This window comes from Serinus canaria, chromosome 7 (assembly GCF_022539315.1).
Source record: "Serinus canaria isolate serCan28SL12 chromosome 7, serCan2020, whole genome shotgun sequence".
NCBI lineage: Eukaryota > Metazoa > Chordata > Aves > Passeriformes > Fringillidae > Serinus > Serinus canaria.
Genome location: NC_066321.1, coordinates 19100088 through 19127950, shown reverse-complemented (window position 1 = coordinate 19127950; position 27863 = coordinate 19100088). Strand labels below are relative to the sequence as shown.

Genomic DNA, 27863 nt, shown 5'->3' with positions numbered 1-27863 from the left:
AGTTGTACCACTGAAGATATGTATCAGGTATGCAATTTTTTTGTTACACGCTATAAATTAGCACAACAGCCAGCACAACACTGAACAAGAGCATTCATCTTTTAGTCCTACCTTTCAAAAACAGATGAAATAAAATAATCTGGGTCCAGTCTAGAGGCACAGACCTGTAGAAAGATAGTAAATTAATTTTATTAAATTAATTCTATTCACTAGTTTGTAGGTAACTAATATTAGCTTGGCTTCTCAGAAAACATAACTTACTTGCAGCAGATAAATGTCAGGATCAATCATTGAATTGCAGAAATGAGACTGCACGTAAGTCATGGCCTGTCCTTTAATTTGTAGACCATTTCTAACCCACATATTGCTGTGAATTTCAGAAAGACTTGCCTGTTCAGGGAACATAAAAAGTTATAAACATTTCAGGGATGTTCAGTTCAATGTTAGCAGATCATCAGTATGTTATCATAGAAAAATAGAAATCATATAACAGTTTGAATTGGAAGGGACCCTGAAGATTTCCAACCCTCTGCTAAAAAGTTTGCCCCCAGCTCTCTTGTAGGCCCCTGTAGAGGGTACTCTAAGGTCTCCCCAGAGCCTTCTCTCCTCCAGGGTGAATGACAATTCTCTCAGTCTGCCTTCACAACAGAGGTGCTCCAGCCCTCATATCATTTTATTCACTTTCATTACACATATACATGCATACATACTACAACTTTATAGATGTTTTTATACTAATTTGCTTCTAGAGAGTAAGAGATAAAAAGAACCACTGCAAGTTTATGAAACAGATACCATACTTTTATATGAGAGCATATTTCAGACAACGAAAGTAATCAAAGAAAAATGACATGATTATACACGTAGTTATTCCTTAAAATCTTGAAACTAACTCAAAATGAAGGTATTGTGGTACCAAAATGAACCAAAAATTAAGGCATCACGATTAAAAAGGGATTAGATATAAAAACAGTGATTACAAATACTACTCACGGCCACTTATGCACAAGTAAGTCCAAATTTGCAAATAAAAATGTTGTGCACCCATTCTGGAACTCACTCTCAATTTAAAATATAAAATTTCCAGATTTGGATTTCTTGTCAACCTGCACTCCATTCTGTTCACATTACAATTGTATGTTTTCAGAGGACTGGTTCATCCTACCATTTTCAAAGAGCTACAGTGAATACCATTATTATGTGCTTCTCAGAGTATGATAACTAATGCCCCATTTTTAATTTTGGAAATAGGAAGGGGGAAAAATATATCCTAACTACTCAGTATACTGTAGTTATTAATGTCACATACAGCTTATTTTTACATTCCACAATTAAGACATACTTCCTATTGTTAAGTTAGAAGTCTGCCTGTACCTGAATCTGAAGTGGGTGAATCATGAGTTTCATCAGCATCTCCTGATCTGGGAGGATAGTATCCAGATCTAGTTCTTGGCATTTAACAGCCTAGAAACAAATGCAAGCATATGCTGTATTGAATCATTACATTCAACAGGGAATTTCCATCTTCTGTGAAACTACAATATGTGCTTACCTTACTTAAAAACATGGCAAAGTAACGGTGCAGTGGCAAATGAAAAGTAACTTGGTTAGGTGCTGGCTGAAAGTAAAATAAAGGTATTTAATATCATATATTGAAAAAAACAAACATACAAGTATCTTTGGCACAAGCACCAAGGACAGTATTTTATACATCTTCATTTGATAGACTTACTTTCCACTAACATAGCAGTACTTCATTCCCTTGTCTTTCTGATTTTTCAGAAGTTTCCCTCAGACAGGGAAAGCATTGTTTTTAAAATTCACAGCTTAAGCTTGCACCAGCAAATCTAAATCACCAAGGCTACAGAAAAAAAGGGTCCTAGGACATAACATTTTAAGTATTAACTATAAACTCTAATTTCAGCAAGGCAATCCTTTTTTGATCACTAGCTTGAATAGTCACTTAAATTAAGGAGAGGAGGCTGGGTGTAGGGAGTGTATCACCTTTTAAATTTAATCAGATTTTCACAGTGCTTTGCTTAAATTCACTAAGGATATTTACCTCATCTACAAAGTTGATAGCATCAAACCAGTCTTGAAGTGCTTCAAGGCAATATCTGACAACATTGCGTGTGTATTCTTGTGTTTCCTGCAGTTAAGAGAAACCAGCACACTTATATGAGCCAAAACAGTTTTAAGTGCCATTGTTTTCCTACTCCAAATAAATACAATTATTTGAAGAATAGTTTTACAGTACACAGAATCTTAGAGGTCAGAAAAGACCTCTAAGATCATTGACTGAACAATACAATATTAATTAAACCACCGCACTAAGTGCCAGATCCAGTTGTTTCTTGAACACTTTCAGGGACTGGGACTCCACTCCACTACTCCTGGATAGCAATGTTTAACCATTCTTTTCATTAAGAAATTCTTCCTGCTGCCCAACCTGAATCTCCTCTGCTGCAGCCTGATGCCATTTTCTCTTGTCCTGCTGCTGGTTACCTGTCAGAAAAGGTAAACTCACACCTGGCTACACCCTCCTTACAGGGAGTTATAGAGAATGATAAGGTCACCCCTGAGCCTTCTCTTCTCCAGGCTGAACAACCCCAGCTCCCTCAGCTGCTCCTCACAGGACTCACTCTCTAGGTGGCCCCAGTGCCTACTGTTGTTCAATTTATCCATTTAATTTTACCCATAATTTAGAGCTGTAAACATAAAAGAAAGTCTTTCCTTGTAACCAAAAAGAATAACTAATGACCTACAAGTTCTATCTACTTAAAAGGTCCTTACAGCTGGCTAACACAAAACACCCTAACTGATATGATACCACAATACTGCAGAGATTTCAAAGGTAAGCAAACCTCGTTATGATTGTATGATATAACTGTGTAACAATGTCATAAAACTACACTATATTTCAGGTTAAATCATGTTTCAGGACTAGAGGTGTACATTGCCTTTCAGCAGAGAAGCAGTCATGTGCAAGAAGAAGAAGCAGAAAAGAAGCTAAACCAAATTGCTCTGTGATCAGCAGACCTTGCAAAGCCTCTTTTCTTAACAGATTGTTCCTTTAATCTTCACTTTGCCCTAAACACAGACTCCAGATTTGCCTCACACTCTCAGGATATCCAATGACACACTTCTCATGCAAAAGGCAGCAGTGCTCAGGCCAGCCAAAAGTTGTGCAAGTGGCAACTATTTCAATCAGGCACCTTTTCTCACCAGGAAATACAACAGCCACATTCCCATCCTGTTGCTCCACACTCTATGAAGGACAGGCTCTGCTGGCTTTCTCTGTCCTGTGAGACATGAGCTTCCAACCCACCAGGTTTCACTAAGTACAACAACTAAGCTAAGAAATTTCTTTAGCAGATTTATTGATAATGACCAAAAAGCTCAAACATGTGGCTGAAGACATGACTGACAAGACAACTGATGGAGGAACATGCCCTTGAAAAAAGACCATCCCATCCCTAAGCAAATATGAAAGCAACACTTCAAACAGCCAGAAGCTGTAATTTGGTTTTCAAAACCAATGTAGACTCGTAAATTGACAAATTCATAATGTATCAGTGTAATTTACATCACAAAAAGGCTTTTACAACTGCCTGATTCAAACTGTTCTAAAATCACATGGACTGCTTGCACAATTTTTCAGTGTGCAGTTCAACCCAGTCAGTACTGTCTCACTGACACTATTAATTATCTTAATAAGCTAATTTCGAATACAAATATTTATTTCACAGAAAAACAGTAAAAAGTATTTTTCATATGTTAGTATTCCTAAAAGCTAATGGATTCTATTTTTGCTGTGACTTAATATATTAATTTACTGTCTAGCAAATAGCAACAAGTCTTTGCTCTGGTTTGGAGACCATTTGATGTCAGAACCGAAGAGGTTTTCACCTCAAATTCATAGGAGAACCACACAAACCTGTAAATTACTCCATCTCCCATCCTAATGAAGTGTCTATTCACAGACACAGCCAACATTAGAATCATATTAGGATGACTTATGTATCTCCATTCCCACTGAACAAAGGCAGAATGACTCAGAGACATTTATCAAGTTCTTCATTAGATTAGAAGTTATTCCATATGTACAGTCAGATGAAATGACTGCACACATCCTGAACTTGTAGTCCCAGTACTGGAGACAATAAATTATGTACATTATGAATTCTACACTCACTATACACAGAATCCGAGTTGACTGGAGTTTTATGCTATTTAAATAGACAAAGCCAAACCAAAGTCTTTTCAAACACAAAAGACAGTAATTTCAAGTTTGAGAACTCTAGAATAAGTCATACATAAAACCAAGATTCATGACAGGGAAATGTTAGCCTTACCCTAACTTTGCAGTGTGACAGCAGACCCCACATCGGCTGGGCACAGGCTTCCAGCTCAGCAGCAAAGGCAGCATAGTATGTCTGCGATTCAAACTCCACATGCTCGTTTAACTCACGTTTATTTAAATTCATACCTTCAAAGATTTAAGCAGAGTTATACAACCCAAGATTTAACTAGGGATAAATGGAATGCAGTCTTTTTAGTATTATGCATTTACACATGTGTAAAACAAACTTCATAAAGTGTAAGAATCTATTTTATCTAGTGGAAGAATATTTGATAAAACAAAGTTTGAACAGAAATATACCAGAAAAGATAAAAGATTGGCTCATAACTGCAGTTCTTGCTGTTCAGGGGACACGAACTTCTACTTTGAATTTTACTCAGTCAATTAGAACATCTGAATGCTGGTTGTCTTTCTAAGCAAAACATTTAGCAGCATTGAGATACACGGTCTTAAAATATTTTTTTATATAATCAGAAGAGCTTTATTTACAGCAACACTTAGGAAAAAGATCCAGATTTATGAGATTAATTTTCTGTATATTTAAATTTAGAACTTCACCAGTAAAACGGTTTGGTTTACTGTTGTGATCTGTACTTTAAGTGCAACCTCAGAATTCTTGCACCATAGATCTCAACTACTTCACACAAGAAAAAGATCCATTATATGATGTTTGTAATCTGTTTTCTAGAATATACTGTTCTCTTCAAGAAATACAATCCTGTGGGAATACTAATAGATTAAATATATACATACAGCACTGTAGGGATTTTGCTACAGTGAACACTATCTGTCTTAACATCCTTGTATTAGTACTGATTATAAAAGTCACATACCTTGAAAAAATGATACAAAATTCATCCATGTTACCAAAAGACCATGATCTTCCAAAAATTTCTTTGCCACACTTTGGTGTGAAAGTATGTTTATAAAATCACTAACCAGGGGCCAGTAAGTATTATTCTTCAGTAGTGCTTCCCCACAATTCACCACAACATGTAAACTATTCTCTTCATCTAGATTTTAAAAAGAAAAAAACAAAACAAAAGGAGAAGACAAATTAATTTCTTTCATTTATTAATAAAGTTACAAAAGAATGCAAAAATACCCATTAAGATGTACTGTAATGCTGGGGTCAGACACACAGAAAATTGCAGGAAACTAAAATGGTTCTTTCATGGTACCTGAGGCTGTTTTTTCATCATGGACTGACCTACACAGATCCCACTTAGCAAGTCACTTAAACTTTGAACAGTATCATAACCTCTGGAAAGTAGCACATTAGGAAAACCATCATAGCTATGGCTCTTCCAATCTTTTTAATTATAAAAAACCAAACAATACAATTTCTATTACAAACACCTGAATTCTACTTTGAATTTGACATAATCCCAGTGAGCAAGGTACCTTAGAGCATTCAAGCAGAAATCTGGTGATCGAAACCTACACTGGCATGCTAAGTCTGAAAAAAGCAGAGCAAAGCATTTCCACTCTGAATTTGGGACAGAGACAGGGTTTATTCAGCCTGTCCAAGACTGGGGCAGGAGAAGATTTCTAGAAGAGGAGGATAAGAAATTGAAAGGGCGGGGTTGTTGGGGTGTTTCTTTCCCTCCCACCACAAATCACAGAAGTTCATCCTCTATGTCTGTCAAATAAATCTCTTTGTTTCCTTTTCAGAAGAGAGACTCCTGGAAAGTTCAGAAGGGAAAAAAAATTGGCTCTGGATTCACAATCCAAGTGAAACAACTTCCAGTACCCATGTCAGTTAATATTCTATTTCAACAGATAGAAGAACAGAAAAACACTTATTAGGAGACTCCAGTCTCTGGATGATGAGGTAAACTTGTATGTAGAGTGGTTCTCTTTGGCCTGTCCAAGAACAGGGTAACATCTCTGACTGAATCTGCTGAAGGATTTTGCCAAGGACCAACAATTACATCTATCACCCAAAGTTACTTCAAATGGACACTGGCCTTGCCTCTTATTAAGAGCATTCTACAAGCTGGGGTTAATGCAAAGCCACTTAGAGATTTTCAAAGGATAAAGCATTACCAAAACGTTTTCCTTGAGGCTATAAATAAAATCCTTTTCCCATTTAAAGTTCACTATGAGGAAAGTGCTGATAGAGAGGGAAAAATTCTCTAAGAACACATGGACATAAATCTCCATAGGGAGACAGTTTTATTACCCTCATCTATGTTCCTACACCTCATCCTTTCACACTAGGTGTGAGACAGGTAAGCTGAGTTAGTAACACTTACTAAGTTGGTATCAACACAGGCCAACTGTTTCATTAAAACAGTTTGTCCACAAATACTCTCAGTGAACTGTACATTTTAAACAGCTGTCAGCTGTTCCAAAGACAATCAGGATCTGTGAGCAATGCAAATTAAACATGCTGTAGCACACACAAGTGCTGCTCCATGCTTTCTTTGCTCCTCTCAAACATGCTTTCTCCACCTATCCATTGGCTGGATTTGTAAATTTTCTCTCATTCAGATACTAAAAACATATTGTTTACAGTAGCTGCACAAACAAAATTCTTCTTAATTTATCTCACCAGCATAGACTTCTAACTACGTCCAGCATTATAAACGATAACTTAACACAAGATACAAGCCCAAAGAACTGCAAAAGAAGGCCATTGAGAATTTGAGAGGGCAAAACCCCAACAACAAGTTTTATTATTTCTTTTCTGTCCATTTACAGCAGGCTCAACCCCTCATATATAAAGCAGTGAGGGGGAAATGTTGAGAAAACACTGAAAAGAGCCAGACATATCCCAGAGGTGGACTTGGCAGTACTAGGTTTACTGTGGGACTCAACTACCAACATAAAAGATTCTAGAATTCTATAATGGTATCTTAGCTTAGAGAAATCACTGGTGCTGGGAAAAGAGTAATAGAACAGTAGGAAAGTCTTTTCTCACACATCTATCACAAATATATCTAACAAAATTTAGCTTACCAGCTCCAGTTTATATCCATTAATTAGCAGGAAGAGTCTTCAGAAAATGACTAAGACTTATAGTCACAGCCTTTTTCTGCTGTACTGCAATTCCAACCCATTACAGAACCTTACCACCATGCTAGCAACATCCCATAATAAACAAATATAACATTCAAAAGGTGCTTAGAAATAGTTTTAAATTACATTCCACCAATATGGCATTTATTTAGCAAAAATCACCTGATATACAAACCATTAAATATTCAGCATTTTCCTTTTAATACTGTAAAGCACTCTATGTAGGGCAACAGAAAAAATTTTCATATTGAAGTGCTGCTGAATGAGGGCACTCTTGATAGCAAGATGAGTGAGAACTTCCCATTTCTGCACAGTCATTTTCGTTTAGGTTATACATAGACTGGACTCTGAGACAAGAATGCTTTGGGAAAAATACAATTGCATGCAGAAGTTTGTGATACTTATTTAGCAGCAGCACAGCCTGTCTAGGAGGTACTTTCAAATTCAAACTAGGATAAAGAAGGCTGAGAGGTCTCCAGTCTGTTAGGCACAAAAGAGTGTGAATGACAGAAGTCAGAAAGATTCAATTGTGCCATTTTCACATAAGGACAGGTAAAACAAGGAGGGTGAAAATAGAACAGCTGTTTTCACTAAAGAAGTTATACAGTCTACAACAGATCAAATTCAAACTGCCACTTTGTCAAACAAAAGGTTGATCAAATTGCTATATTGACAAACTATTAAATTATTCTCCTCTAATTATATCAAGGCAATCACAAGTTTTAAAAATTAAAACAATTTTAAATACTGCAAATGGCTTGTGAAATTCTTTTAAAATATTTTTCAAATTCATAAGAGTCTCAATTTGTGTATATAATTTTTCATTCAAATAGTTGCTTATGCACTTCACACAACAAATTAAGTAGTAGCAGGGTAACAACCTGCATTCTAAACCACGTAACATTCCTAAAAAAAACCCATACAAACCAAAGGATAAAATACTAGTATCACTCCTGATAACTACCTAATTACTTCCAGGGTATTTTGAGATTCATCCCCTACCATATATTGCTAGACCCTGTACATTTTTGGAAAGGCATCAGAGGGATGGATTGACCACCAAAGAAAGATTAAATTTCTTTTATAATCAATTTATTATTCATGGAAAGAAACAAACCAACAACTAAACCTACCTTGCAATTCACTTTTAATAAGGCAACTTTCCATCATGTACAACAGAACAGTGACCATAATATCCAGCAGCTGGCATTCTTCTGTTACTTGGCGTGCTAGTTCTTCATTGCTGAACAACTGAACACTGATATGCACAATTCTATTAGACATGGTGTCTGATTCATGGCTTTTCTTCAGTGTTTTCATAATAAAAGCATAATGCTGGACAAATGTTTTTGTAAAAGCAATCTGCAAATTATAAAGAAATGTTGACGTTAATAAGCATCATACAGAACTTACAGCTTTCTTTCAGTATAAAATATTCCTTTATGAATGTAAAATCAGCATACCCTGAGAAACACCAGTTGCTATGACAAATCAAAAGCAATGACTATTTTCTAGAAAAAGACCAAATGAAAAGACCTATTTATAGGGAGGGGTATCTTAGGCTGCTAATTTTATTACCTTTCCCAAAAATCTAATCTTTTCATTCTATACTTTCCACACTCAAGAAAGCCAATGAAGAAATGTTCAAAGAAGGAATATAATGTCTCAGCATGCCCATGAAAGTAGTAAAGTTCTAGCAATTATTTTATCCTAAGTTTGTACATCCTACAACAGGATGTCCTAAAATGATACACTGTGAACACTCAGTTTAGTAGTGCCTTATAAAGCTGCCTTACCACTTGGCAGCCATCTAACCATGAAGTAAGGTTTTCATTCCTAACCATGAAGAAAGGTTTTCATTTGTTTTCAAGCAAGACACTTCTACACTGATTTTCATTTCTACTGTCATAGCATCCTATGCTTTTTAAATAAACCTCTAGTGCTTTCTCTTCAATAACTAAATTAATATGCAGCTGTGTTATTCTTCACACAACTGTTAAGTGTATTTAAGCAGATTGTTATTTAAATGCATTGTAAGTATATATATATAAATCTTAGTACAGTTCTGTGTTCCACTCCATTAGTCTCAAAATACATTATAAATCAACTTTGTCACTGCACATACATGAACATATCTGCTAGCTTTGAAATCACTTCTCACTTAGTACTCTAGGTTCCGAATTAACACCATCTGGACTTGCTTGGCTTAGTAAGAAGACAAGCTGTGTAGTGATAAAAATCCAAAGTCTAAATATCCCTTCCCTATTCCTTCTGGAAGTATTAACCTTTCATAAGCATAGGATCAGAAATTTTAAAACCACCCTCAGCAGCCATGCTTTCACCAGACCATATAGAGATCACTACTTGATTTGATCTGCCTTAGATTCAGTGCTCCCATATTTTTATTATGGCACTACCATGTTATTATCACCTAGAAAGTACTTCCAAAAACATGATGATATAATTCTGCTGTTAGGTACAGAAATTGGTTCTCCCAGCAAAAACCCCCAAAGATAAAGTTGCTGATGCAAGAAACTGAACCAGGGTGAGACTGGGGATATCACTGCAGGAAACACTTAAGAATACAAGAATACTTAACTTGCCTTCCTATACCTGGCCCACAGTGATGGAAACCTGTATAACAACTGAAAGTATGTTCCACATATAGCACCCAACAATGGTAAATATTTTCACCTAAAGCGTTTTTGCACAACATATTCTCAATACAAAGCAAAGTTAATACAATAATTCTGGTATTACAGATATTCCCATCACATAATTTCCTTTAAGTTAAAGGCTTGAAACAATTTTCATCATTGGCATTAGCACTTATCATCAAGACATTCACACTAATGTTAATAACACCCTAATTCACATTAAGTCTCAGACAGAAAATATGTAGCAGGTTTTAAGAAGTTAGTATATTAAGGCTGCTGGTAAAAGAATATACTTTATTTATGTCTTACTTCTTCACACTGTATTACGTTTAAATAGGATTGTTGGGTTCTGTGATGAAGAAACTCTGTTTTACTTGTTTTACACAGCATGCTCAATTCAAGTTGACTGCAAAAACAAGGCCCTTCTCTAAGAACAAATTTTGGATTTTTTTCCTTTAGTTTATATTGGTATGCATGAAAATTTTTTGTGCCTTACTTCTTTACAATAATGAACTTCTGAAAATACTGTAAATTTGCCCTCCCTACAGTATAATGGTAGAGACTCTGGAAAACACTTAACTAAAGGAAAGAGAGAAGCTTTACTCCTACACTCACTTGCAAGTCAAACAAACAAATACAACCCATTTTGAGAGGAAGGAACTAAACTCATTCCAGAATTGCAGTCAGTACATGAAACTAGCCATAGTAGGCCAAATCAGTCCATCCACATATCCTTTCTCTCAGTGGCCAAAGCTATATACTCAACTAAGGAAAAATATAGAATGCAGTAAGAATGCAATTTCTGTCATAATATGTTTCCAAATACTCAGCTTCCAACCTTCTGCAAGAAAGGTTCCTAAGACACTCATGTTTTCTGTGCATCTAATTATCTTCACTGACTTACTCTCTATGATCTTGAGCAGCTTTTAAATTTCTGCCTATAGGAAAAAAAAGTTAATTTTTTCAGCTAGACTTTCCTCTTGGTGACCACTCAACTTCAATTCCAGAACTCTTTGGAGACTAACACCAACCCCATGCTTCAGTTAGAACTTTCATGTTTATATTCTCAATGCTAAGATGGAAAGTATTTCTGCCAGCTGAACGCTGCACTAAGGTTCCAATAGAAAAACTGTTCTACAAAATGTGTAGAACAGCATATCCAGGGGTTAGTGAAGTCCTATTGCTGTAATAGCTGCCCCAAGATTCACTATGGGAGGTGCCTGACACAGCACAGCATTTCTGTTAATTATGCTTGTTGATTCATTATGTCCACCAGATGCTTTTGCATTTTTCAGCAAGATTTCAGCAAGGCTCTGCTCTTGGATGATTTACACTCTTCCAGCATCTTCCTGTTTACTGCCAACATATTCTTTGCCTTCTCCTTGGTCACAGGAAAGTCTCTTTCTCGGGCCTTTTTTCCTCTTGTCCACACCATAACACCTTTAATTTCTTGGAAGCTTCAATAAATTTTTATTCCGCTTTCTTTTTCTTCACTTGTAAGTCTTCCAAGCTTCAAATGTCAGAGAGTGATGGAAGGGCTGCCTCAAGCACAAATCTGTAAGGCAAAGACCACACTTTTTGTTGTGCTATCTCTCTCATTTGCCAAAGTGGGGAGAGAGGGAAGAGCTAGGTAACCCAGGGTTTTAGCCCACCCCTTTCAACACCTCCTTTCAGTACTGGAAATCCTAAAGGCAAGTTTGCTTTCCTATTTCAAAAAAAATCTGTGTAACTTAGATTGCTAGTGGTTCAGTGACTGCTACACAGGGCAATGATGGATTCTCATATGCTTATGCTGGAGGTCAGAGATTTCAACAATTTCACAGCATATACAGATAGGCAGCTCTATGCTCTATGTCCAGCTAGCTCCCTCAATTTACCAGCAATCCAACCTAGCAGAATTCTGCTTTAATGAGCTAAATCACCTCACAAAGAATCAGATCAATTGCACAACAGCAGACAGGGAAAAAATTAGAACAGTACATGTAGTGTAGATGGGATGAGAGAAAGTAGCAGAAAGCTGCAAGACCGTTTGGAACAGTTTAAATCCCTAGAGCTATTCCTGTTGTTTGAGAATTGATTAATTGTTGAGAAATGATTAATCAGCAAACAAGCTTTACTTTCAAAAAAGCTAAATGGAAGCATGTAAGATAAAACATTCTTCTAACTCATCCCAAAATGCTATGTTCTCTCTTTTTCATGTAAAAGGTAGAGCCACTCCTTGTAAATTAACCACAGGCCTCATAAACATGCAGCATTGACAGTTTTGCAACAAAGCAAAGGTATCTTGCAAAAAAAAGTTTAATGCCCCTATGCTGTGTAATACATTTCCTGCTCTGTGTTTCCTCTACTACTTAAAAATGCCATTTAGATGACCACAACAATTAAACACAGATTCTAAAAAAATTTTGAACACTTGGTACTTGTGCTCCTACTAAAGCTTCAACATAGGAATTAACTGCTTAATGAAAAACAGTACGAAATTGGTAACAAAAAAAACTACCAACCAAAAAAGTTTATAAAAACCTTTCAATCTGAGCATGCAGTATTTGTGGGTAGAAAATGGATTATTTCCAGTTAAAGGTGGCAATCAGTAGAGAGACCAAATACAACATGATCTCCATTCTGAGTGAAGAAAGATAATGAATAGAATAAAGAAAGCCACTGAAGACTATGGCTCATTGTCAAAGGAAGAAAGATCCCAGAATCATTAGAGGCTGATGTTATTGCATGGAACAATTGTAAGGGAAACACAGCAACACTTACCAGATTCTTCTGCATGTTGCTAGCAGCTGGGTGTTTTTGCAGGCAGGAATTTAGCTGGCAATGGATCAAGAGAACTGGATGTCCATGTGCATGTCCAAATATCAAGAAGATTTCAAGCTTCACAGCAATGGATCATCAGTTAAGAAGTCCTAATGTCTCCTCATGTATTAGCTGAATCTAAGACCAAGACGAATCTCTGCTGGTATCCCAAGTCAAAGTGGTGTCTTGAGATGGATACAGCAGTGCTCAAGGCCCATATCTTGGCTTCTTCTTCCTTGCAAGTTATCTTCATGTCCTTTGTTTTGATGCAGCAAGGTTTTAAAGGGGCACAAATACAGTGTTGTCCCATTATAAACAGACATTTTTGAAAAAATCTGCATGCCCGGACTTCAGAATTTCTTGATCTTTTCCTCCCAGCAGGCATTGAGAAGGTCCAAAATATTTGCATGGCTCAAGGGTATGACATGATCAGAGCAAAATGTTAAGCCTGATTGCTATGTATACTAGGTCTTGGGAACATGTGGAGCAAACAACCAAACCTGGCTGCACACCAAGATTTAAAACAGGAAGATGACATCCAGTCTCCACAACTCTGGGCCAGGAGAGAGTTCATAGGGACAACTGCAAAACTCTGTAAGGAAGCACCTGGAAGGCTGCCAAAATCACCTAGGGCATAGCTGCAGCAAGAACACTCACACTGTAATGGCCTGTGTGGAAAAACCACTGCCCACTACAATAATTGAAACAGGAATGAAATCACTGCAATTATTTCCTAGTCATACCACACTACAGAATCATACAGGGCTGATCCACATGTTTTAAGTGACAAAAAACAAATTACAAAGTAAAATAAAATGAAACAAAATCCAACACATGCAAACATGCACTAACAGACAAAAAGGAAAATAAAACATCAATCAAAAGTAATAGTGCTGCTCCAGATTTATCCATCTTGTTTTGTCCACGTTGGTTTTCAAATACTAAACACTTAGGAACTTCTTATAAAATACTCAAAATAAGGTAAAAGATCGGCATTATTTTACTGCTTATTATTCAAACATAAGTGTACATAGTGTCCTGCAAGGTTAATACTAAAAAGATACTTAAGTTTGAATTAAGTAAGGCCAAGTACCTTATAATCTTGATCTGGTAGCATGTTGAGTAAGAAAGTCACCATCTTCTGTGGAAACTCGTATTTTATTGTCCAAAATAATAATTCTTCTAGAAAACATTTATGCTTCAAAACATCCATGATAGACTGATCTGCATAAAAAGCAGAAGGAGGGCACGTGTAATGCAGTAAGTATTAAAACTAAGAACAATAATAGTGCTGTTGCAGTCATATAAAAATTCAGGAAGAAAAATTCAAGAACATCTTAGTTCATTCTGTAAATAATTTCTTTTTAAACACTGGGAAAATGAAGATCACCAATACTGCAGTGTCAGTAGCTATAAAAAGAATGTCCCAGAGAAGCCAGTGAAAGTTTTCAGTACAATTTACCACAGAGTGCAATCTTCACTGACTGCATTGAATCACATCACCTTACCGTAACAGCTGCACTGATCATCATGCATGACAGCAAATTGCACAATATTTACACAACTACTTAACCAAGGGAAGCACTGCAGACTACTACTTAACTGAAGTTAAAATACCAAAACAAAAAAATACAATTTATGATTAAGTGATTAATTCTATTACCTAAACAACACTTTACCAAGCTCTAAAGAAAATAAACAGAAGCAATAATGTATCCTTTATTCTTACTTTCAAAGCAACCCATGCACTGATTGACCAACCACTAAGTTGTTTACTGGGGTTTTTTAATACAAAAATTACCATAACCAGAAAATCAGGAGGCACTTGCTCCTGATGGTAGCAGAAGAGACAGTCTCATCTTTCCCCTTTTTTGCCCATTCACTCTGCCCCTTTACTCATACTGACAGTAGATTCCTGTGGGGAACCTACATAGGAATCAAGTCCAGGATTTTTCCATTTTGTCAGCTATGTTTTCAAGCAGATCAGTTTCCTGATTGCAAAGCTACAATCTGACCTTTGCTAGAAAAAAAACTGCATGAAATGATCACTTGATAGAGCATGAATCGTATTAACTGTTTTTAGAAAACTAAAATATAAAGAGTCTTTATCATCATTTTTCAAGAGGTTGATTATTTATGCTTTACAACAGGTGGTGTTCACTCCAGTAACGTATGAGGACTAAAGAAGAAAGTAATAATACTACTACTTCTCTATACCTAGAAATCAACTACACCTGAGGATACATAACTCCACACAAAATCACATATTCCAACAGGAGTGTATGAAGTGCTCCCATCTGCACACATGCAAAAACTGAAAAACATGCAAAAACCACTGAACATCATCTGGCCTTGAAGACTCACATCTTCACTGAAGTGTGACAGCTTCAGAGACTGCATTGGACAGCTTTGTGCCAATTCTAGGGAAGACAGACATTTGTGCTCTTCCTAAGCAGGAATTACCTCAATTTTTCACCATTACCAAGTGTCAGAGCTCCCCAGGCAAGTAACCAATTCGCCCAGACTCAAATTTTAGGGTTCTCCTCAAGACTCAAGTAAGTCACCAAAAAAATGAATTTGTTTTACTCAATATATTTGACAAGCATTGATTTAAAACATTACCTTCACAGAACCATAAAAGTTATTTAAATATTATAATATTTTGTAATATTAATAAATAATAAACTAATTTGTAAGGTATTACACATCACCTACAGCAACAAACATACGATGCTCATTTATGTTCTCTTCCTTATCTCCTGGTATGAAGTTGCATGTGTGATTTACTGCCCACGAAAGCTTGGTAACCATGCAAGACTCAAGTCCTCTGTCTACAGAACACAAGTTTAGGTACATGCCAACTGCTTCTGAGTGAGAACACCAGGCTCTGTATCTGTCACTGAGAGTGCAGCTTTCTCTGACACACAGCATAGGTGAACAGTGCATATCCAATACTTCATGCAGCAGTTTCAGGCAGGGACACAACAACACACATCTGCTTACACCTGCTATATAATTTGAGTAGGGAGAATGTTCTTAACCAAACCTGGAAAATTTATCAAGAACACTGGGACTAATGTTCCCACTCTTCTGAAAAGCATCACTAGAGTTTAAATTTATTTATTAAAAAAATAGTGTCTCTGGGTTTAAAAAACATCTGGTATTACAGATGGATGCAGGATGAGGTTTTAAAACAGAGTAAAAAAAAAGATTCTCAGTACTTAGCGCCATACCTGTATGAGTGAACCTCAGCCTAAAAACTGTACTTTCTTTAAAGAAATATTTTATTCTTTCTTTGTGCCACAAAACACCTCACAGAGTGTTGTAAATATCTCTCTGGAATACAAGACAGAGCATTCCAATATACCCCCAGTATATAACCCTGGATGAAGACAGTACCACTGCAGAGCTAGGATGGGATAGGGAGTTTGCTTATATGGAAAACGTAAATCTGTTTTTATTCAATACGCAGTTTTCCAAAATTTTCTTTTCATACTCTTATTTTATACCCTATTGGACATAAAATACGAATACTGAAAACTTCAGAAAACTATTTGATATTTAATAAAAACAGATACTTACCCTTCCCCCTTTGGCAGACTCCCTCCTCTGGGGCAGATATTAGGAGCTATCAACATCATATGATCATAGTTCATGTTGGGATGCCTCAGAGGGGGAAGACTACAATGCTGGGGGAAAATAAAATGTGGAATTCAAGTATCACTTATCCTGAAATGCCACAGCTGATATTGGTTTTCTGATCAGGAAGCTTCTAAATCTGGGCCTCTTCCTTGCCTCTTTCCCTAATTAGTTATTATGCATCAGAATAGCAGCCTTTGCTTTTTGTGTTACCTGACTCTAACTCATCTTTTAGATAAGCCAACAGCCTCTTAAATCCAAGTGAACCTTTCCTGGATGCCTCTATGCTTCCAGAATTTCTTCAGTACTACTGCCTCTTCCACATCTCTACCACAATCTTTCTCATACCGTTTTAAACACCACCTCTTAACAACACTGTTGCCAGAACATTTAGTTCTCTGCTTTTTCAGCTTCCTCATCATTTTTCCTTCAATCTGGAAACACTAAAAACAATCAATCTTACTTTCCCATACTCCTCACATCATACTATTTCATTGATTCATGAACATTTAAAACTCAGGCTCCAAATCTTCCTTCCAGAGACTTTCCAGAAACTTTATTCCAACTTTCACTACAATTCCTCTACCCCAATATTCTTTTCTCAAGGCTTTCAATTCTTTGCACTTCCTATGTTAGTCTCCTCACACCCATTAAAAAAAAAACCCCACAAGCAAAAAAGTCTTCTTTACTTAACAACAGCATTTAAATATTATTAAACACATTTTAGCACAGAAACATGTCAAGCACAATCTAGAACTACCTTGTCCAGCCTATGCTTACTCTTGAATTAAAACTTGCACTGACCTCAATGTGAATGCTACTCATGTTGGACTAGAAACTGCAAAAGAGACTAATTTCAAGCTAGAAAAAAAATTGAGTGGTTTCAAGACAGACTTCACTCAAGTATTTTATTTTAAACATTAACAAGCTACAAAAAGACCAACCAGAACCACAGAGAACCATTCTTGCCTGGCTGCAAGAACATCATACTACACAGTGCAACACAGTCATACTACACAGTGGCACAATCAAAAAAAATTGTTAAGAACAAATACATCAAACACCTGTTTTGTAAAGCTATATTGCAGCCTTAGCTAGGTACAGAGTGAAAATTGAATGAATTTTTGGAGGTCAGCTTACAACACAGAGGTGACAAAATGGTCAGAGTCCAAGACAGGTACTTGCTCAAGGGAAATCTAGCCTGCCAATTTCCACATCTTCACTTGCTACTCATTTTTAGACTTTGCTATGTTTAATACCTGTCACAGGCAGCACTACAGTGCTTGGGAAGTGAATTGAGTAACCCTGGATATTTTTAAGACAAACAGAAAGCAAACATGATAAACTGAGATCAGTACTTTATAAATACCTTTGGTGGTGCTGCTTAGTTTCACCCTCTTGCGCTTTCCCACACCTTGGCTGCCATCCTGATCCTCCTGGGGTAGAGGAAGAATTTTAAAAATTGACAACCATATATTTAAAAACTTATTGCCAAGAGATTGAATGCTCTCAAAATTCTGGTTTAACTACCAAACTGAAACAGAGAAGCCTTCAATATAAAATAAGTACTCAATACCTTCTCCCCTAAGCAAATGCCATGTTTCACTTCCAAACTTCTCTGGAATGATAAAGAACCTGAATCTCAGGAAGTAACTATCCTTCCTTGAGGAAGAAGATTGTTCACACTTTATATCTAAGGACTGACCACAAGTATGGTGTAAATGAAAGGTCTGATTTTGTCTATTCTTTCATTTCCTCCATCTGAAAATTCATTTTAAGATGGACACACATTTGAATACTTAGGCATCCTGTGGTCATTGTGAACACAGGGTACCTTTGGTACTTCCATCAGGAATGAGTCAGTAAGTTCTCAGGATGCTACCACTGCCCAGTCCCCAGTCAGAGGGGCCATGTATTCTCAAGAAAAAAAGTCAGACTTGCTGGGATATTACTATGAACTGCAGAACTCTGCAACTCAAGTCTCTTGCCCTGAAAAAACCATCAGTAAAGAAATTTAATTACTTATTTTATAATCTTTTTCTTAATCATGAGCGGCTTTACAAATACAAATTACTGAAAAGGAAGTTCACACCTTTTATCCAAAAGTCAAAATAGATTGTGCAGATGGAAAGCTAAAATGCTTATCAGAAAAATAATATTCCTCTCCTCTGTGCTCCCATGTGAGTTACACAGGGCATTTACAGTTTGTTTTTAATACCTGATTACACTCTCTTAGAGCAGAGTAAAACTATGTTATAATTAAGAAATGTGGCAAGAGTACACTTTTAACAGGATTTTCTTCCATCAGTATTTAAAATGAGTGTAGAAAGGTTAAAAATGTTCTTTCTCACCAAGATTTAATGGTAGCATTGTTTCACAGCTGGAACATGAGATTACAAAATTTACATAGACAACAAATCAGAGCAGTACTTCTGCAGGAAACTAAACAGCTTGGGAAAGTTTTGCACCGTTCAGTACTTAGAACCATCTACTATTATAGAAGTAAACCTAAGTAAAAGACTAATCTGAAGGATGGCTGTTATTTCTCATGTTTTCCTTTCTGCAAAAGGAGAAAAAAGGCCCTCTTTAAACCGGCCCTCCTGTTTAAGATTTTATGTTCCAAGGAACCAAATGAAACAAAGAGTCCATGAATGCTTTGGCCACACTGAGGGATTAATGTTTTTATATGGGGTATCTCTTCATATTATTTGAAGTCTGCTATGTTACCCTACCAAAATGTCTGCTGAGGCTTACTAGGTGAAATTCGGTTTTAAATAGTTGAGAAAATTGATGAAATTACTCTATCAGAATTTAACTTTCTTCCACTTATTTGTTAAAGCTCAACCTAAAATGAGATTCTCTCCTTTTTACTCCCACTCCATATGTTTGGTAAGTAAGGTCAAGTCTACACATGGGAATTTATCTATAGAGAAATTCTCACCACTAGTATCACCAGTTCAGCTGGACTCTCAAGTGTCAAAAACTGCTAACACCTCTCATAGCATTACCTGCTCTAAGTTTGCTTTAATCAAGCCCAATTTACTTGATAATGATTTCTGGAATAACTACACAGGTTTCTTCTCCATTACATACATAAATTAAATTGGAACAGTATTAGCAAAACTCAGGATTTTTCAAGAGGTTCTTGGTGAATCAAAGGCATGAGATCTATTCCTTTATACTGCCATTGTTCCTAATTACTAAAATTGGGACAATGTACAGCAGATACAAGTAATGAGATTTGTGGGATTTGGCTGCAAGCATTCTCTCCCTTTAATATTCTGTTGCAGTTCACTACAGTCTTTAAAACATCTCACCTCATCTGAAGAATCCCCTTGTCCGGATGTTGCCGTACCACCTGCCAAACCTTTTGAAATAAAAAAGTTGAGAGATTCATTTCATAAGTCTTATACTGAAAAGACAGTATTTTAAGATATTTAAGCCAGTATGACATGGAACACTACATTAATCTTCTTTAAAAGATATATAGCAGTGGACTGAAGTTGGAGTAAGATTTCCAAGCAATACAAAACCAGGGATTTGCAAATCCATGCCATTGCAGAACTTCAATGTGCTGTGTTAACAAACATTCTTTCAGAAATTGAATAAAAAACTCTGATGGACTTCAGTGATCAACAAAATAAAATCCACAGAACCTACATAGAAGAAGTGCTGTGCACTTTGTTGCGGTGGCAAACTTTTACTATGAGCAATTACATCTTGCCGACTCAAATTCCACTAATATTATGACTGGAAAAATGGTGCTTAGCATTTTAGCAACAAGAAGTTAACATGCTTAGCTTTGTTGATAGAAGTAAGAGCCCTGTAATTTGGTAGTGCAGTAAATAACAGGTAATTCCCTAAGTTTCATTAAGATTAGCTTTCTTAAAAAGAAGCCCAAAGCAGTTTATACAAAACCCATCAATAATCAAGTCTTCTCTTAAAATATTTTTCTACACAAACCTTGAACAGATAATGTGCTAGTTCCAGCTCCTTGTTCCTGCATATTACATGCAATTTTATCCTCAGGAAATGCCAACCCAGAGCCTTTCAAAGCAATGAGGTACTTTTCATGACTTTTCTTTGCACACGCATTCTCTCCAACACCTTGAATACATACATAAAACAGTATTAAAGCACAAAAGCAGCTCCTTGGTTTATATACTTTACGCTCTATGCAAGAAATCTAAAAAATGGCCCACAATGTTTTAATTTAATAACACATATTCTCCATTTCAAGAGTCCAGATAAGGATGTCTTACTTTCCATTCCCTTTCTGTATTTCTGTATCAGGAAATCCATCACATATAGGAAAGAGAAGCAATTAAATTACTCCCATTTGAATACTATAACAGGAGAGAGAAAGGAAGGAAAGAATAAAGAGAACTGCCCCTGAGGCAGCTTTACTAAGTGTTCCTCCTTTCAAATAAAGATTTGGGGATTGCCTGTTTTTTAATTAGCTGCTGCCCAAGCCAGTTATGGCAACTTAAAACTACAATAATCACTATTTGTTCTGTACCTATGCAAAGGACTCTTACAAGAAAACATCACAGAGTTAATTTACACTAGGGGTTTGGGGTTAGTTGTGACTGGCCAACATTTTCAGATTCATTGTAATTTGGTACAGGATTGAATAAATAATGGGGGGGTGAGGGTATAGTTTAAGAAAAAAAAAATATTAAAAAGGCTTTGCACAGAAATGCAGGACAGACAGTGGCCTTTTGCCACTCAGGTCTCTTCCAGTAACTTCTGTGAGAGTAGATCCCAAAATGAGTTAGACATACTCCACTTCAAATAACGTTGTTATGACTAGTTTGGAAGTAGTAAGCTAGAATGGATTTCTTATAAAAACTTTTCTGAAAAGATATTTATTTATACATTTATTTGGGACACAGATCAGATGTTTGCTCTAACAGGTCTTAATAACAAATGTTTCCAGTCACTCCTGAAGCTCACCCTCCTATCAATGTAATAGCCTTAAAAATATGCTTTTTTCTGTGTTTTGAGATGTCCAATAAAAACATGCAGAAACTGAAGTTATAAACAAAACTTATGCCCTTAATGATTCATAATTTGAAAATCTAATTATCAGAAATAACACAAACATACCAGAGCTAAGATCTTTGTAGAACTGTTGGCTAGTTAAAACCTGGGTAAGAACTGATCTCATTGCACCTCCCATTTTGGTCAAGTCTTCTAGGAAGGAAACATGAGGCTCCAAAACCTGGAGAACTTTATGAAGGTCTTTCTCTGATGGCAGATCAAGAGCTGAAACCACAGAAGAAGAACTTTTGGTGTAGATGTAATATAATTCAGCCAAAAACTGTCACAAGCAGAACAGTTACAACCATTGCAAATGAAAATAATTTATATACTCATAATGCTCTAAAATTCACACATACCAATTTCAAACAATACCTCATTTCATTTTCTGGAAGAGCTCAGCACAATGCTAGGTAACACATATTTAAACATATTTAAGCATACCAGCAGGTAATAAAATCAAGTCAGCTAGTCAGGCTGTAATCTTGTTAGGAAAAGAGATACAAAATACAATGACATAAAATATGGATAGCATTAATGTACTGTCTCTTCAGAGACTGCAAAGCAAGAGCTAACAGCATGGTAAGATATGCTAGATACATGCAAATTCAAAACATACCAGGCTCATTATATCCCTCTCTTAAATGCTGAATCAGACTAAAGATGAACTGTGGAAGAACTAATTCTGACATCATCAACAAGTCTTTTGGAACACATGGAACATTTGAGTTTGATTTAATCCGGTGTCTTTTACAAAACCTATAAAACAGATGAGAAAAATGTTAGCCAAGCACAGCTCAGCAGTGTTAACATATACTAAGAAAAGCATTTCTTTTTCCATTTTTCAGAGAGTAGATGCTTTTACATTAAAGGTGGTATGGAAATGATATTCTGAAATTCCAGCTACTCTGTTCAAGCCCATTCTGATTCTGAGGCCAGAGAATTATAAAGCTGCCAATTTTTTTTTCTGCTGCTTGAAGTTCACATATCTAACATCTCAGCTTCTTTCCATATGTATCAGAAGTATCTTTCATTGAACAATCAGAAGAACACTGACTTTCTTCTACTTTCTATGACATAATCAGAGGTTGGACTGATTTTTCAAGTCCTCATTCAGATAATGACTTTTAAAAATGTCTTTTGACAATAAAAACAACTTTAAAAGGCATAAGACTTTGCAGTATCAGTGTGTATTTCAAATGTACAGCAACTATGATTTGCAAAATCCTTACAAAATTCTTTCATTTAAAAAGAAAAGAAAACATTTGTTCTTTGGAAAATTCCTGCATGGTAGTAGTTGAGGCTTGGCTAATGCACCGTGACATGATGTTGAGCCAAACCCCATTAGAGCAGACAGAATGATTTCCTACTCACTTAACATGAGCCTGACTCAAGGGACACTGAATACTTTTCAACTCCCAAGCTATTTTTAGAAAGGACATATACCAACATCAAAGTGTTATTTACCCACGTAAAAAACACACTAAGCAAAGAATAGTCTAAAATTACATCACACAAGAATAAACTTTTACTGAAAAGAGTAACTAGATTTTACTAATAATTTTTCAACAAGGGATCAAAAGTAAATAAAGATCTAAAAGACACAAAAAGAAGGAACTACTACAGTGCACTCTAAAATCTTTCACAGCCCACCACCCCCCCACTGGTTATGACTGCAAGCTAAGGAAGCCACTGTAACAAAACACATAGGTGAAATCATTTTGAATCACAGTTTCTGCTAAGTTCAAGGCTTCCTTCCATAGAAAAGAAGCTCTACTCCCCATGAGGTCTATGTCAACATGGCAGTTCTGAATCCATCACAACAGAATCAGAGTTAGAAGGGACCCAGAAGGATGATGGAGTGCAACTGAGAAGAGAATGGTGCCTACAGGAACTGAACCCATGACCGTGGCATTACTAACACTGTGCTCTAAACAACTGTACCAATCTCAGGTCATGAATTAACCATACCAAATTTTACATATCCTGAAAATCAAAGTTATGAATATGCTGTTTCTTCAGAGTATCAAGAAAGAATTATTGAATTATAAGGTGTGCTATTATTGCTATATTAACTCACAGACCAGTCTCCTTGTAAATCACACTGAAATCCCCAAGTCATTTTGCCATCATCCCTTTCTTGTTAACCTGACAGAGAGCAGAACACAGGGAACAAAATAAACCAAAATCTCAAACAAAGACATGCAGGAAAATGCCATCCTGACCAACCAGCACAAGAAGTAGATACAATGCTCACTGTGGAGGCAATTCCATCACCTCAGAGGAGAGTTTTTTAACTCCGCAGTTATCACAGCAGCTGATAACTGCCTTCAGTACCAGCCAGACCACACCTTTACAGCGTTTGATCAGTCCTTCATCCACTATATCCCACAGTGTCTCAAGTTGCAGCTGCATTCCAGAAACTTGACATAAGTTCATATATACACAGATGGACTATTTTTACCCTCACTTTTCTCTCACTATTTTTTCCCCTACCTCCTCGTGTTTAAAAGTCATTTGTTTTTAAACTGGATCATAAGACTGCCAAAAGAAAGCACCCCAATTTCACATTCTCAATAGTACTACAGCACTACAAGTACCTGACTCTGACAGAAGCTTTTAGGGACGAGGATCTGGGACCCAAGCAAAAGAATCCAAATGGAAACTGCTGGAAACGAGTTCTTAAGCAAAGAAAGTAAAGCTCTACTTGATTCTTCAATTCAGTAAGTCATACCTAAACTGAGTTCTTATTTAAAACACAATATACATTTCATATGTATTTATATAGTATAATACATATTCATACTGTATATCTCATGACTGACATCATGTAATGTTTCATAAAGTATTCAAATGAAGTTTTATAAATGAGTTCAACATAAGTTTTTTAAAAAGCATGCGTTCTGTCTCCACTGTAAAACTCACACACACATACTACTCTTATATACTCTGAATCTACAAAATAGATGCAAGATACAAAGTACTTTTTGAGTGCTACAATTGTTTCTGAGTTGTTACAAACCCATTACATAATTTCTTATGTGTTTAACTGTTTTTTCCTGCTTTTGCAGTTCAAATATCAAACCTAATCTTAATTCAGAACAAAGTAAAACTTTCATAATTAGGATTAGAAAATTACCTGGATGAAAAAGGGCTTTGATATATTGGAGGGCTGCTTTATGTAAATCCACTATCCCTAACAATAGCAAATACAAAGGTAACTCTGAAGAAATGCAGAGAAATACAACTACTGTTCCTATTAAAATTAAGTTTAGCATGTTTCCCCCACACACCATAATAACTCCACTTCATTAGATAAATTCCTTTCATCTGCAAGACAGGCTTCCAAAAGTGAATCAATGTGGTACTGACTCCAAGAGCCAAGGGATGAGCACTCTTCTGCTCTTTATGAAAACTGCAAGCTACAGAGCTCATAGACAAAACTGAATACTTGTATTTCTGCTATGAGGGGCAAAGCCAAATGAAAAGATGTCAGTCTAACTCTCCTAACCAGAAAATTTCTGAAATAGAGGCAAGAGAGTCAACAGCAGAGGACAATGAAACACAGCAGAATAACTAGTGGCTTCTCAAAAAAAAACCCCCGACAACTCTCAAGGACATCTTTTCAGGCTTTAAACTTTCATGACAAAGCTGACTGGCCAGGTTAGGAGGCTAGATATCACAGATTGGACAATAAGAAGTTATTCCAATCCTTGCAGAACAGCAGGAAGAGAGGCAATGACTCACAGAAGCTCTCTAGGTGCTCAGTGCTACATTAAATGAAAAAGCACACCAGTTCAAAGAAAAAGCAGGCAAAGCTGCTCTGCAGAGCATTCCTAGTATTCTCTGTTAGTCCTGAGATATAAATATCCTGTATAGTAGACAAAACTACAATGATTTTCATTAGTTACAAGTACCCACTATCAATCAGAATCAGTAGATTTGGCAGTTTCAATCATAAGGCTGTTTTTAAAGAAAATTTGAGTAAGAATGAGAAGGAATGGACTTCCGAGACCTTGAAGTACATGGCCAAAGCTAGATTTTTGTTTCAAAGAACAAAAATCTAGCTTTCAAAAAACAGTTAACAAAAACATTTTCTGGTTAAGAAAATTCTCCAAAGAGAATTTAAACGGGTCAAACACATAGCATGTAGTATTCTGACCCAAATACTTCATATGACAAAGTGCTAAGCAACTACACAGTGCTAGACAAATGCAAAAACAACCTTCATTTCTTCAGGATTTGAATGAGATGTGTGAATTTTAATAACAGGTATCCACTTAAGCTTTGGCCAGGCCTACAATAGACAAGGTATATATATAAGTAATGTGCAGTTTTCTTGGAAAGCATTTATGTGTTTCATGCTGGAGCTATTACCAGTGCAGGAATTTTGCAGAAACAAAGAGGTGCATCCTGAAGAAGGCAGTTCATTTAGTCCTTGTTACTGTAATAGCCATGCTATTAATTCAGTGCAAAGAAAATTCATTGTTTTCAAAGCTTAGTACCAGAACCCTCTACAGAGGAAGGCATCAGAGATACTATTATTTAAAATCACCTGCAGCTGTCAGATAATATTCCAGGATATTTTAAAAATATAAAATTCCTGATGCTATAAAAGTGATAAGGAAGTATGGCCTGAAATCTGAATCAATCTATATGGTCATTAAGAAAGATCAAAGAAATAATAGGTCTTTAGGAATGTGTTCCCCAAACATACTCCTAAAATCATATTTGTTTCATTGCCAACAGATCCACTGACAGCTCCATATAGATCAGATATATACCAGACAAATAACACTAAACCCTGATGTAGTGAACTTGGACTTCTGGGCAGATCATATGTCCATGAAAGGTATAAAAGCAGCTTTACAATTTGGTGAGATCAAAGTAAAGGAACGGAAAATCAAAACTGGTTAGCCCAAATCTAAACAAGACTGTTTCAGAGCTGTGTTTCAGCTCTAAAACACAGCTCTTCTTAAATTGAATATATACCAAGGCAAATTATAAAGCAACAGACAAGTGATAGAATAAATAAGCCAAATTTCAGGCAAGGCAAGATATATAGCAGTCATATCTTGTGAACTCAGCCTTCACAGCACTGCTGTGTTCTTCAAATCAAACTGGTCCTATCAGCAAACCTTTGGGGTAAAGCCATCATTTAAGTTTGTTCAGTAACTAACACAGTAATAGTTCAGGCTTCTACACATTTATAGTTGTGTATTATTAATATGTTTCAACATCTTACTGATGACTTTGAAACAACTAGACATTATTCCAGAGGCATGTATAAAGTAACAATGCATCCGGTCAGGTCACAGCTCTAAAGGCAGTAATACAAAACTAGCACTTAGCTGTTAACCATTTGGAATACATCTCAGCAAGTAATTTAGAGGCTGATGAAGTCCTAATTTGAGACATTCTTAAAAGAAATCAAGTCAGACAGGTTTGAGAGCTGACTGTATGACATGATTGACTTCACTACAATGTCTTTTGCTTTCCAAGGATAAGGCCTAACATGAAGCTCTATGCAAAGTACTCAGTGTTACTGTGGAATCCTAAGAAGCAATACATTATCTTGAGCTTTATGTCTGGGGGAGGCATGAAGGAGGACAGAGGAAATCAGATATTTATAAATGCATGGTAGTCTCAAATTCTGTGGTCCTTGTGAATCCCAGTATGAATTCCTGTACTTGGTATGTGGATGAGCATGGTGGAGGTTTTGTTCTGAAGAGTCACATCCATCATACGTGACTATGGATTTATCCAAACTCTCACACTAAGCTAACAGCCACTACAGCTCAGACTTCTCTTCAGTCCCTCCTTGGCAGCCCAAAGGACTTCAGTCACAGAAAAGCTGCATGGAGTTGACAGAGACCCTACAAAACACCATTTGTACCAGCTCAACAATCCTGACCACATAGGCATTTTAACATGGTTTCATAAAAACCAGAGACTAAGCTAAAGTTGGCCACTTGTAGGCTCTCAGCCTGTTGATAAAGGATCTATTTCACCCACTTTTTGAAGGAAGTTCCAAAAAGCACCCTTATCTCTTTGAGGCTGCATTACCAAATGTAGCCTAGATCCTGGAGAACTGAGAACTTCTTGGTAATTGTTAAACAAGACAATTGATAGACTCACACTGGAAGGGATGACCTTGAAGCAGCAACATGCTATATATATGCTAAGCAGGTGATTTGCTGTTGCAAGACACTCCATAAAATAGCCAAGTAATCCACTTTGTGCCAGTAAGTAAAACAATAATTGCCTGTATGTCCCAAAATGCAGCCACAAGTAGATCTGACTTTTCTGATCTTAAGGGGATCCCAGTTCCACAA

General features: G+C 36.4%; 1 protein-coding gene across 5 annotated transcripts in view; it reads right to left on the bottom strand.

Moving 5' to 3' along the window:
• The window catches only part of UBR3 (ubiquitin protein ligase E3 component n-recognin 3), a 95815-nt gene that overhangs the window by 63078 nt on the left and 4874 nt on the right, over positions 1-27863 (bottom strand). For all 5 annotated transcript variants that reach the window (XR_007777971.1, XM_050976874.1, XM_050976875.1 and 2 more), the window contains exons 2-15: positions 22148-22287; positions 21595-21753; positions 20449-20592; positions 19803-19852; positions 17855-17921; positions 13940-14070; positions 8521-8749; positions 5197-5376; positions 4356-4489; positions 2063-2149; positions 1553-1618; positions 1375-1464; positions 262-390; positions 112-164 (exon numbers count right to left, since the gene is read on the bottom strand). Coding sequence is in view for 4 of the 5 variants with exons in the window: in XM_050976874.1 (XP_050832831.1) it covers positions 112-164; positions 262-390; positions 1375-1464; positions 1553-1618; positions 2063-2149; positions 4356-4489; positions 5197-5376; positions 8521-8749; positions 13940-14070; positions 17855-17921; positions 19803-19852; positions 20449-20592; positions 21595-21753; positions 22148-22287 (1659 nt within the window). In the remaining variant the exon portion in view is untranslated. The remainder of the gene's footprint in view (positions 1-111; positions 165-261; positions 391-1374; positions 1465-1552; positions 1619-2062; positions 2150-4355; positions 4490-5196; positions 5377-8520; positions 8750-13939; positions 14071-17854; positions 17922-19802; positions 19853-20448; positions 20593-21594; positions 21754-22147; positions 22288-27863) is intronic.